This window comes from Chanodichthys erythropterus, chromosome 12 (genome assembly GCF_024489055.1).
Source record: "Chanodichthys erythropterus isolate Z2021 chromosome 12, ASM2448905v1, whole genome shotgun sequence".
NCBI lineage: Eukaryota > Metazoa > Chordata > Actinopteri > Cypriniformes > Xenocyprididae > Chanodichthys > Chanodichthys erythropterus.
In genome coordinates this window covers 31,047,155-31,060,097 of record NC_090232.1, presented here as the reverse complement: position 1 = coordinate 31,060,097, position 12,943 = coordinate 31,047,155, and the positions used below count along the sequence as shown (strand labels likewise).

The 12,943-nt window shown below is 37.1% G+C and overlaps 1 protein-coding gene across 2 annotated transcripts in view; it reads right to left on the bottom strand.

Annotated features, from left to right (window-relative positions):
- Window positions 1-1,299: 1,299 nt before the first annotated feature.
- arhgap10 (Rho GTPase activating protein 10) overlaps window positions 1,300-12,943 on the bottom strand; it is a 75,575-nt gene continuing 63,931 nt past the window's right edge. For both annotated transcript variants that reach the window (XM_067404884.1, XM_067404885.1), the window contains 3 exons: window positions 6,825-6,929; window positions 2,989-3,080; window positions 1,300-1,520 (listed from right to left, as the gene is read on the bottom strand). In XM_067404884.1, coding sequence (XP_067260985.1) covers window positions 1,432-1,520; window positions 2,989-3,080; window positions 6,825-6,929 — 286 coding nt within the window. In that variant the 3' untranslated portion in view covers window positions 1,300-1,431. The remainder of the gene's footprint in view (window positions 1,521-2,988; window positions 3,081-6,824; window positions 6,930-12,943) is intronic.

Here is a 12,943-nt window from a genome sequence, read left to right as displayed (position 1 = left end):
CCTAAAAGAAGGTGCCTTTTAAACCTTGATGGGAGCACTTCCACACAATTAACTTAACTGACTGAAAGAAAGAAATTACACACGATGTTACTTTATTTTTCATTAAACAACAGCCATATTACAAATGTTTTAGTTTATTCCCCAGAGAGCACATCAGGGGGTCAACAGAGCCCGCAGCATATGGCTTCCATTATTTATAGACACTTAGTTTGGCATATAAATAGAAATAAAAAACCAAGATATAAGAATAAAACACTTTATTTATTTAACATTGATCAACAAAAGAGTCAACATCACAAAAATGATATCAATGCCAAGACCTTTGCAGAGGTCATAAATCACTGTCTTAAATAACCGCCGTTACGATCAGTCACAAAAATGAACCCTTGGAACAAGTGCTCTTAGAAAAATGAACATGGTCTCATTAAACATCAGTGAAGTCCTGCCATTTTAAAGTTCTTTGTGTGTGTGTGGTGTCTTTAAAACTTTTAACCACATAAAAGAGGGAAAGTGCTTGGCCTTTAATCGTCTTTGAACAAAAATAATTCTATGTACACAACTCAGATGGAAGATGTTTAATTTGATATCACTGTATGGGTTGTTTTTTTTTTTATTTTCCGGACTCTGTTTTTCAACACAACATTATAATCTATGTACAGAATAGCAAAAAAAAAAAAAAAAACACTTGCTGTGTTCGAGTTCTTGAACAGCGTCACACATGCCATGCATAAATTTAAGGCACTTCGATGCGAACGCATACATACTTATCGCATATCAATTTCAATATCTAATAATTTTGTCTAGTAACAGCTCAAGTGTTCCAAGAAGCCAAATTGTTTATTTCAAAGTGACAACGGTCACTGCACTGTCATAATTTGACACGTTTCCTCATATTTACTACTATACATCATTACATGCCCCCAAAAATGCAACATGATAATATTAAATAGAAAAGATATTCAAGGTATCTTTGAGTATCGAGTAAACTAATGCTGCTCAAACTACTTTACTAAAACCATGAGACATGCATTTTAAAAGAAAACAACACAAATGGTCACAATGATGTACGAGTACTCTCCCAGGCAACATATTTACATTTCCAAACTTTAAAAGTGCAGTCTCTTTATATGTATATAGCATTCTTAGCTTATACTTGAACTTAATTCATGTGCTAAAAACATCTGTGTTTTTGGATACAGTATATATATATATATATATATATATATATATATATATATATATATATATATATATATATATATATATATATATATATATATATATATATATATATATATATATATATATACACTCTCTCAGTGTCTTTAGTGTGAAGAATGATGGAGGAGCGACAAGCGGTGCCATTGTGAAAGAGCCGCCGAGACCATGGATACCATGTATAGAGAAGTGAGAGGGTTTTTCTTTTCGGAGTTACAGTATCTCCACATAGTTTTCAGGGATGAGTCCTCGCTTTCCCTCCAGCACACCCTCCAGCCATCCAGGCTCCCTGGAGAGTGTCACTGCAGAGCAAAACCATAGACACACAGGTAAAAGTCTTACTGCAGCTCTTCTGTCACACTGCATGTCAGACAAGCAACAATTCCTCATCGGATGGAAGACATTTCTTATGTGGATGGTTAGCATGGCAGATGAATGTCAATTACACCACATTGGGTATAAATCAGGAAATAACATAAAAAAAAAAAAAAAAATTGAGAGCTAAAGCCAGGCAGTCTGCTGACTTTTCCAGCATTTACTGTGCTATTTTGGGGAGAAAAAAAAAAAAAAAAGGTAAAATGAGGTGTATTATTTAATTATTATTAGTAGCCAATGTGTTTAATAAACAAACACAGAAGAGGTGGGAGATTTGTGAATAATGGGTGGAAAGTAATCATTATTATTATTACTTTTAGATGAGAACAGCGATGATATAATGAAAGGGTACTGAAGCACTGTCTAAACTTAGGATACTGATAACTGTGAATGTTAATTATCACTGCATGGTGAGGATGCTGAATGCTGTATTAGACATATAAGCCAGGAACAGCAAAGAAATACTGAACAGTTGACTGGTAACGTGTGTAGACCTACATGAACAAACAGCGGGATGCCCGTACAGGTAGTCACTTATGATTTTGTCAAAGGACAACCTATCATTTAAATAAATGTAATGCATTATAACAATAATGGAATGTGAATGACGTCCATGTGAAAAAAAAACTTTTTTTTTTTGAGCAAAGGTACATGCATATGCTGTGTTAGAAACATCAGTAATTTGTAACATGTAAATTATGTTAATTGACTAGAGGCAAAAATAGACAATTTAAAAACTCTATCCAATATTTTTAATCACATATTGCAGTAAACAAGCATGCAAACAATCATGTCTAGCAAAATATATTTGCTTTATATATTAGCTTTAATTTTTTATGCCCATAATTTTTTTTTTTTTGAAATTCAATTTTTGTTCCCATATCAACATTAGCCTGGATGATTGTAATGCTTTTGCTTTTAAAAAAGTTGAGCAATATTATTTAGCTGGATATATATTTTCATTTTACAATCAAGTTTTTCCATAAATGAAACAAAAATGCTACTTATACAATCTGTCATATCATATGGGGTGCCAATAAACAAAAAAAAAATCACTTTGAAATTCCATTAATTTGGCTCAAAATCATCTTGATTGTATGTTAAATTCAGCAAGATTGCTGAAAGGCTTTGGCTGAAGTTGTTGACATAATGCCTTCAGAAAACAAGAGCTCTGACAGTGATTAAGGCCCTTATTTCCTTGAGTCATTCTAGCTCTGTCTCGTTCTTTGTGAATTGATTTTAGGGGATACTACAACCCTGCCCCACTTCCCTCCCTCCACCTATGCTGATATAAGATCAGTTTTTTTTTTTTTTTTGTGCCAGTAGGACCCGCCAAATCCAATATGTCTGCGGATTCGGGTGAGTGCCTGTGGCAGTGATAACGTTAACACTTACCGTCATGGAAGATTGCGCCAACCTGGAAAGAGAGTTCGGAATCATGTTCAGCCTCACAGGGGTACACAGCCTTGGCTTTCATGAGGGTGACACTGAAAAATGGAGGCAATCAGTTAGTGGGCCTTTCGCTATTCGGAAGGGTGGGGATTAGGACACGACTTTCCAACTAGCTGCAAAGTGGAATCAGCCGAAGTTATCAATGAAAGCAGTCTGCGTGATTAACGTCAGTCTGTAAAAATCCCTGAGCTGAGTTTTGAAGAAGTAGTGAAGTAAGATAGTAATCAAAGAGTAGATATGATTCAAATAGAGAAAAATTCTCAAGCAAGCATGTGCAGCATCCAGGCATATCCTGCCATTTATTAATCAAAAGTTCCTCTGGAGTGGATCTGGAGCATGTTCTCCAAAGCACAGAACCATTTACACACCTTTAATGCATAAATGACTTTTCCACGACTTGCCCAAACATCCATACTTACTGCATACATATTTCAATAATCTTACAAAATACAGATTGTAATAGTATGCACAAAGAGCAATTTTAGCCAAATAATGTCTAATTTTGATACCTTGAGCTTTTGATATATAAGAAGTCATTGTACTATAAGAATATCCTGCAGGTTTTAGAGCTGAAAGCTTTCTTATTAGTCAAATAAAAGCTTTTATTGAATAAAAATCGTCCCGAAACCTATCTATCTGTGATAGATAGGTTCTATCTGTGCCTATCTATAGCCTATCTATAGAGAGGTGAAACTCTGCCTCCGCAGAAGAAATCAATGCCTACTTCATCATTGCAATTTTAGCCCTGCCCACTGGCATGTTAGTGAGATGGCAAGAAGAGAAGAGCGATACAGGACTAAAAATAACATTACCTTTCAAAGGATCCTAATGCTAGGAACATGGTATTTTCAGAAATGTGAATGTGCATTATTTATTTGTATTCGGTACATTTCACTGTGGATTCTTTGGTAATCAAATCGCATTTCGGAGAAGGCTTTGAATACAGACTTTTAAGATATGGACCCGACAGTAATGCAACAACATGTAAGTAACTGTGTTAATTCTAATGCCTGATCTGATATGTAATGATTCATGTACAGCCAGATGTTCTTTATCTGTGTGTCAGTAGGGCTGCAACAACGAATCGATAAAATCGATAAAATTCGATTATCAAAAGAGTTGGCAACGAATTTCATTATAGATTCGTTGTGTCGCGCGACTATTATGCCTCTCAACGAGACGCGGAGATGTTTGAGTATAAAAACGCGCGGTTGAGCGAGAAGCAGATCGGAGCAAAAATAAATAAATAAATAAATAGCAGAACGGAGGTAGAGGAAAGACCATCGGAGAGACCCGTAACGTTGTTCTGAACAGGCGTGCCGTTGTCAGGACCCCCGCAGTTTTGAAAAGACAGAAATCGACCCCCGCACTTTTGATACGGGCTGCTTCAATCAGTCACACTATATCATCTTTTAGCTTTGGATATTTTCTTTCAAATGAGACCATTTTCACGTTTTTTCACGCTTTCGTTCATAAATAATCAACTGTTTTGTCGCGAATGTAAATAACAGGAAATGCGCTTCGAACAGAGAAACACGCGATCTCCAAACAATCGATCAAAGCGCGCTAACGTTTTAGGACAGGTCGATGGTATATAAATCATGCCCGAATGTCAATCAAGCCAAACCGTCCATTCATAAACCGAGAATTTGACCACTTGACAAGGTAAGGAGGCTGATCTCTCAGGTTGACGCGCGGATTTGAGGATTTAAGGTTTATGGACTGCTTTGATTTTGGTAATTACATCTAGAAAGATAAAATCACTGATGGCATCTATAAAATAGATATCTGAAAGCGAAACTAAAGTGATATTGCCTCGTCCAATGAGGAGGACGCACGAGAGGAGACCTGCGCGTTTAATTGGTATGTGTACTGTAATACTGCATTTACAATGCTTATCAGTGGCATAGGCTACATTTCGATTGCGAACGTGAAAATCCACAAGACCATGACTAAAACTAAATCAAAATTTGCTGTCAAAATTAACACTGATCTGTTGTCATGTATTTATTCTGTGCTTTGTCCTATATCGGTTATTGTTGATAAATATATTTGTGTTTGTTGTACTTTTTAAATTTCATTTTAAAGTTTTTTATAGCACTTGGTCATCTTAAGCTAAACAAAATTATACATCTTTTTGTGCAATTTATTTAAAAAAAAAGCCTTATTTGGCAGATGTAAAGCATACATGTGTATGTTTTTTGTGTTAGTCCATTGTTTTTTATTACATTAACAGCTCAGGGATGTTAAAAGAGCAACCTGTTTTTGCACGTTCTGAGGTCATTTCTGTTTTTGAATAAAAGGTCGGAAATTAATGCCCCCCCCCCCCCTCCGATTCATCGATTAATCGTAAAAATAATCGACAGATTAATCGATTCTTGAAATAATCGTTAGTTGCAGCCCTATGTGTCAGTAAATCAAACCAGTGACTATGGTCAACTTCACGATGTTTCTCTGAGTAGGATGAAAAAAAAAAAACGTTATGAAATTGAGTTGCAATGACGAGATCACTGCTTTCATGTGCTCAAATACATGTCTGTGATTGGCTACAATGTCCATCATTGCAACCTTACATGCTATGATCTAAATATAATCAACACTTTTCACGATTAGTTAGCCTTGAGAGCTGTAATAGTTAAAACGTGCTAAAAGTTTTTGAGGGTAATACTTAGCTATTTCATATGCAAAGATGTTAGCCAGTCACAGCAGTGGGTATTTACTCTTAAGTCTCACAGCAGACACGCCCCTTAAAACAGAGCGCTCAAACCAGAGGGCTAAAATCAGGGTAGGAAAAATGCCTTTTATTTCTAAATTATGACAATTTTTGATGTAAAAAGCATACTAACATAAGTCCACTCCAGGAAACATAAAACAATAAAAAAATGCAGTTCATGACCCCTTTAAAGATTTTTTTTTTATTCCAATGAAATAAATTAATAGCAACACTGTGTCTAGACTCTCTTTACTAGTACTTAACTCATTCAACTATATTTGATATATATATATATATATATATATATATATATATATATATAGCTTCCAAATATCAACGTGCTCTATAGTTAATACACGACCCAGGCAGACACCCATAATCCAGAGTTACTGCAAGACTTCTAACGAAAATATACTTTACAACTGCAACATAACAAAGACGTCATTCCTGAAGGTCAGTCATTTTTTTTCCAACAGCTTTTTAACAGATTAAAAGACTTTAAATTGAATGAGTCTGATCACCTGCCACTGGCCATCACTCATTTTATAGGATGGAAAGTTATTGCATCTTTGTGTCTGGATCAGAACTATAGATCATTGCAATGGCCCCTGCCTGGAAAGTGTGAGACTGAAAGAAAATGTGTGTGTGTGTACAGGTGTAGAGTCAGAAATAGAGCTGAGAAACCATAGATGAGAGAGAGAGAGAGAGAGAGAGAGAGAGAGAGAGAGAGAGAGAGAGCACAGTTGTGTCGGCATGTAGGAGGAAAGGAAAAGTTGGCGAGTGTGTGAGTCGGAGGCTAAACAATGACAGATGAAGACTTTGCGAGTGAGTGAATGCATGTGTGATTGAGTTAATAGCCTGAGGCTGAGAGCTTAAGTGAGACTTTGAGTGCGAGTGAAAGAATCAATGAGAGAGTGAGAGAGTGTGTGATAAAGGCTGAGCCAAAACCGGCCAACCTGACACTTAAATCAACAGATTGGAACAAGTTAATTACATTCTATTAGAATAGAGGTGTGGATGAGTGTATAATACGTGTTCTTCAGGGACAAGTGTGTTTACATCTTACCTTTCCTCAGGTTTATTCTTTTCCATTCCAACTGATTCAGGTTTTACTGGTATAAGTGAGGCAGGGGAGGCATTATTCATCCATGAAGCTGTGGCAGTGCATATCCTGTGGAACAAAAAGTGCCACAAAAAATGTATACTGTACCGCCTTCCTAAAGTAAAACACACCTATTCTAAAAATACTGTCAGTAAGCAGAAATAAAGAAATAATAAATAAAGGTTTGGACTGATACAATTTTGTTAAAATCCACAAATTGCATACTTTTAAGCTTCTAAGCTACTTTTTGATCTACTAAATGAGAAAAATCATCGATTTATGCACATCAAAACATATAAAACACAACAGAGACAAAAAGGGGGTTAAAAAAAAGACACATTCTGCAGCATATAATATTCCTCACACACAAACCCCTTCATCATTATTCTTCTTAGAGAGGCTGTGCAGCTCAGACAGTCTCACAATCTCAGAGAGGGAGAGAGAAGTGAAGGTTATGGGGAAAACTGCCCAACATCCCCAAGAATCTGAAGGATTTAGAAAATGCAAATAATGCAAATGAGCACTTCAGATCAGCAATAGCTGACAGTAGGATCAGGCACTGCATGGAATACACTGCAAATGTCAGTATGAAATATTTATTAAAATAAATAATCATGCCATAGTAAGTATTTGCATCTATTTGATTTTATTTAAATAATATTTTCAAAACATATTTATTCAAACCCCTTAGAATCAGCATAAATCAGTTAATTGTGGTGGAAGGAAGTAATTCTGCGCATCTGGGTTTTAAAGCCCCTTTTACAAGATGTAATATAAATCTCTGGTGTCCCCAGAATGTGTCTGAAGTTTCAGCTCAAAATACCCCACAGATAATTTATTATAACTTGTCAAATTTGCCCCTATTTGGGTGTGTGTCCCTTTAAATGCAAATGAGCATCTGCTCCCGGCAGCTTTCCAGAAGAGGGCAAAGTTTTAACATTTCAACAACAACAAAGCCGGAGAATCTCACGCAGCCAAAATGAGGATTGTCAGTAACTGTGTTCAGCCTTACATTGTTCAAACTGGAGTCGGACACTGATGGAGAGACTCAGGAAGAAGTTACAACCTTTAGAATGCATCTGGACATTTCTGAATGGTTAGTGGATACATTAATGTAGTTGCTGTGGAGTTGATTCAACTCATCGACTAGCATGTGCTGTCATGTTAATCTTTTGTGCAAATCCAGAATTGACCATCGTTTGTGAAGCATCCGACGTAAAATGATGGCATGGTAACAACACTCTACCACAGCCTTGCGATATGGCTGTATGCTGTGATTACCTACGGCCGAATCACAGCCGTGCCGACATACAGCCATATCACACGTCTATGAGTGTGATATTGCTCATGTAGATTACGCGCTGTTTATGTTCATCCCTAATCACCTGTCTAGTATGGCAGCGGCGCTTAATACAGTTGCATTCAAACAGCGTTTTGTTTTTTTTACGAGCGCGACAACCCCATTCTATAACCAAACTGACATCTGCACATTTTCAGGACTCACAACCACATTCTTGGGAAAGAAAAAAAAAAAAAAAAAAAATCACGCTGAATGAACGGAACCGCATTGGACAACTAGTTGTCTGTCACGTCATATAATGTGAGAGCCACAGTGAATGACAGGTTTAGTTTACTCAAGAAGACAGAGAAATGATTTGCATTCATCCGCAGATCCACCGGAACTGCAGTGGGAGCGAGCTGCTCTATTTATTTATTACCAAGCTGATAAAACATCCCGATGTTATTGACATCCCCATTTTTTATACTGTCGCTGAATGTGGTTGTGCGTCCTGAAAATGTGAAGGACTGCATTATGTGGTGCTGCCATACTAGCCATTAACATCTGCTCTAGAGTTTAGTTTTGTGTGAAACATGACAGCAGATTAGGGATGAACATAAACAGTGCGTAATCGACGTAATCGACTAGTTAATATTAAATGTTAAAGTTTTATTTATTCCTGTAATGGCAAATGTCTTTACGCCAGCCTTCAGTGTCACAAGATCCTTCAAAATTTGGTGCTCAAGAAATATTTCTTATTATGATCAGTCTTGCTTAATCTTTTCATGGAAACCAATTTTTATTTAAAGAGAAATAGAAATCTTTTGTAACATTATAAATGTCTTTACTGTGAATTTTGATCAATTTAATGCATTCTTGCTGAAGAAAAGTAAATAATAAAATCTTAAGAACGACAGTGTACATGCAATTTTCACTTCTGCTTTCTTAATTAAATATATTAGAGGTTGAGCAATATTGGTTTTTCTCTGGCCGATACAGATATTTAGAAATCAGGGCAGCCGATGGCTTTTTTTTTGGCCGATATATTTGGCCGATTTCCAAGTGATAACCCAAGAATTCACGCATATTACACAGCCTGCTGCTTATTACTGCATAAGCCCAATGAGGCTATGTCGGACCCACAGACACATTTAATGAGGAAAGCTAACGTCCACGTTTTAGCCAGAAGTTTCGTCTGAATTGCACGTGCTCCTACTTTCATATGCAAATGACTTGTTGCTCTTATGATAAGCATGGCCAGCATCAATTCTAGTAGGCTACAAAACGCTTTCAAAACAGTCTGTTTCCCCCTGCCATCGTTATAGCTGAAGCTGTGTGTGAACGATGACTGTGAGTTGCTCAGTCTCATACGCAGCCTCAGAAGGAGAGAAATTCTCCAGTAACATACAGAAACAGAATTGATTACGTCAGAGCTTATCTATACAATGCAGGCTAGTATAATAATTTAGCCGATGGGCTCGTTACCAGGTTCTGGTACCCCTGCATACCTGCCTACCTAAACTACAGCTGGTTGAAGGCCAGTCCGCATGCAGGATGATCCGCGTGTAAAACAGGACATGTGTGAGTGACTTGAGCGCTTGAAAACAGCAGTCCACTAGATAGGCACCTATACTTTGAAAGGCTTGCATGCTGAACTGTGTGCGAGATTCAGCAGAATGCGGAAAATGGAGTTTAACCGGGCCTTTATGCTGGTGGAATGGCAATTGTGCCTGCCTATTAATCGGCCTAATATGCAGCACAATCGGCCGATGCTGATTAATTAACACATGGCAAAAATCAGCAGATGTATCGACTGGCCGATCAATTGGTCGACCACTAAAAATATATAATACATTATGCCATAATTGCTCAGAGCTTAACTGATACATACGGATAACAGTTGAAACAAAGCCATACTCTTAATTATATTTGGGTAACATTGGTTGTGAAACTCAAGAGAATGGGGATGAGAAGTGTGTGTGTGTGTGTGCGTGCTGAAGGTGAGAAGAGTGAATAACTCACAGAAGCAGGAATAGTGGCAGCAGAGGGGCAAATGAGGAGAAGTGTAGTCCGGCAGGAGAGAGACAGAGGAACAGAGAAAGAGAGAGAAAGAGATGTATATGTACAGTATGTATAGAGAGAGAGAGATGCAGTGATTTATGACTCTGCAGTGGGTCTGTGAATCCTCAGCTGCTGCACATCAGCATGAGACTCCAGCAGCGCTGCAGTGCAGCAAATCCACTCATTAACCTCACACCAGCTGCATGAGTCCCAGCTAGCACACCACACACACTGCTCGATACATAACGTTCACACTCACACATTTCAAATCAAGGTTATGCTCACACACATCAGATGTCACCAGGGTAACAAGAGTCACTCCAGAAAAGAAAAAAAAAGGGGTGGGGGTGTTTTACATACTCTTATCTGAATCATCAAACTCTAAAGAAAAGCTAAATGAAGTGGGGGGAAAGGAAATAAAATCCAATATCGTTGCCATGGCAACCAGCAGAACCTCATGGAGATGGTTTCACCCCAAAAATGCTTTTATAATTACAACTAAGCCAAACCAAGAAAATCATGCTCATGTTGAGCTATTAAAAACAGCATTTAGCGTAGAATTGCATCTTATGTCTTATTTTCTGATCCTCTAAAAAAGTATCCTACTTGAAAAAGGCACAAAACGATTTAAGACTAAACCAGAAATGAAAAACAAACACTGATCTACTGTGTTTAACAACTCAACGCACCTCCTTTAAGTGTTGCTTACTGATAAACAATCTGTAAATCTAATAAGTACATGCAATGTTGGATACACAGTGGTAGAGGACAAAACATGTCAATAAAAAATATATGCTTGCATGAAGGAAATGAGGAATTCATTTAAGTTTTTCACAATTTTTCATTAGCTATGTTTCCATCCACCTATTTCTATGCGCATAAATAAATAAATAAAAAAAACGCTGAATGGAAATGCCAAAATGCACATAAATTCTAAAAATGCACATGAAAAACGTATGCGCTCAAATGAGGATACATTTCTTATGTGATACAAAAACATGCGCATAAACTATGATGAAACAATTTTAACGAAAAAATTCCTTGATGCATATCAAAAAAAGACTTAACTGGACCAACCAGCGGACCGATCTCGTTGCACAACATCTGAAATGCTGTTTTGGTCATTCTGTAATGCCTGAGCAAAGTCTGTTGTTAAAGTGGTTCAGTATAATTCCCTCCCAGAAGCGACACATATGATTGCATTTACAAACACCAGGCATCTGAATGCAAGATAACATGACAGCGTTTATTGGGTTTCGTCTGCACACTCTGAGGCACAACTAATTATATAAAAAAAATATTATATACAGTGGCTTCTACTGCAGCCACTTCCATTTTTCTTATTGATATTTGGAGACAGTTTATCAGGAAGTAACAATTTTGTTCTGTTCGACTTGCTGGATGGAAACAGTGCTTTATTCGCAAATGTTTTATGTGATATTCCAATTTTGCGCAGTTCACTTCGCAACTTTGGATGGAAACATAGCTATTGATCCATGTATTCTTACAATTAATTAATATTAAAGTTAAGTTAAATATGAAATATATATATATATATATATATATATATATATATATATATATATATATATATATATATATATATATATATATATATATATATATATATATATATATATATATATATATATATATATATATATATATATATATATATATATATACAAATTACATTTTTTTAATGCATTTTATAGTCAAGTGTATAAAGATCTATACATGCAAATACACACTGATCCAACTTGTATCTTTTGTATAACAGATAACATTTTTCAAAATTATGGCAGTTGTGGATATGCTGGATTAAAGAAACATTATGTGCTGCAACACATTATCTCGAACGAGGCAAGAATACAATTAATGTCTCATCAATTACACAGTGGCCTGTCAACATCCAAAGCTTCATCAAGTGTGATATAGCACAATTCATCATTTATCCTGACTAGATATATACTACAGCATCACTGTGATCTGTGCTCTTCTTCAAGGCCAGGGGCTGAGATTTACAGATAATCAGGTGACAACCTCGTGACATATGGACAGGAGTAGGTCTGTAAGCGACAGTGCCTGCTAGAAGGGTAAACAAGGCAAACATCTCTCTGTGTCAATAGTGTTTACGGGGTAGGGCTGTGGCCACCTGTCCCTCGGACAAACAGCAGGCAGGATTTACAGGCGCACAGGGAGCCGCTTCCTCTGATGGCAGAGAGTGGGAAACGGCAGGGAGAGAAGCAGAGGGTTACATAAGACCAGCGCCGTCTGCGCACAGGACCGCAGGCCAAGAAGAGAGAGCAGCATGTGATCAAAGAGTAGCTCTAATGGATATGGGGAAAGGGGGAATGTGAGCACATGAACGGGTAATTAAGAGATATAGGGAGTGCAGGAAGGGATAGAGGTTGTGGTTTGTGGAAATGGGTGAGAACAAAATTCATCCAAATTTAGAGTGGAGTGATAGAAACAGTGAGCAGATGTTTGGACACAAAGTTTATTTCCAGGTGACTCTGCAGAAAGTGGTGGGCCCCTATTAGGATTCAACACATGAGCCCCAGACAAACACACAGCATCTGAAAGGCTGTGAAAGAGCTGAGAAACCAGAGGCAAAACCTCTGGCAAATAACACTGGCACAGGATAAGACTCTCAGCACAAGAACTAAATCAAGTTGACAAGCACAGGCTTGAGCTCAGAAACAGAAAAAAAAATACCAACACTAAAAAATCTCAGGAAGTG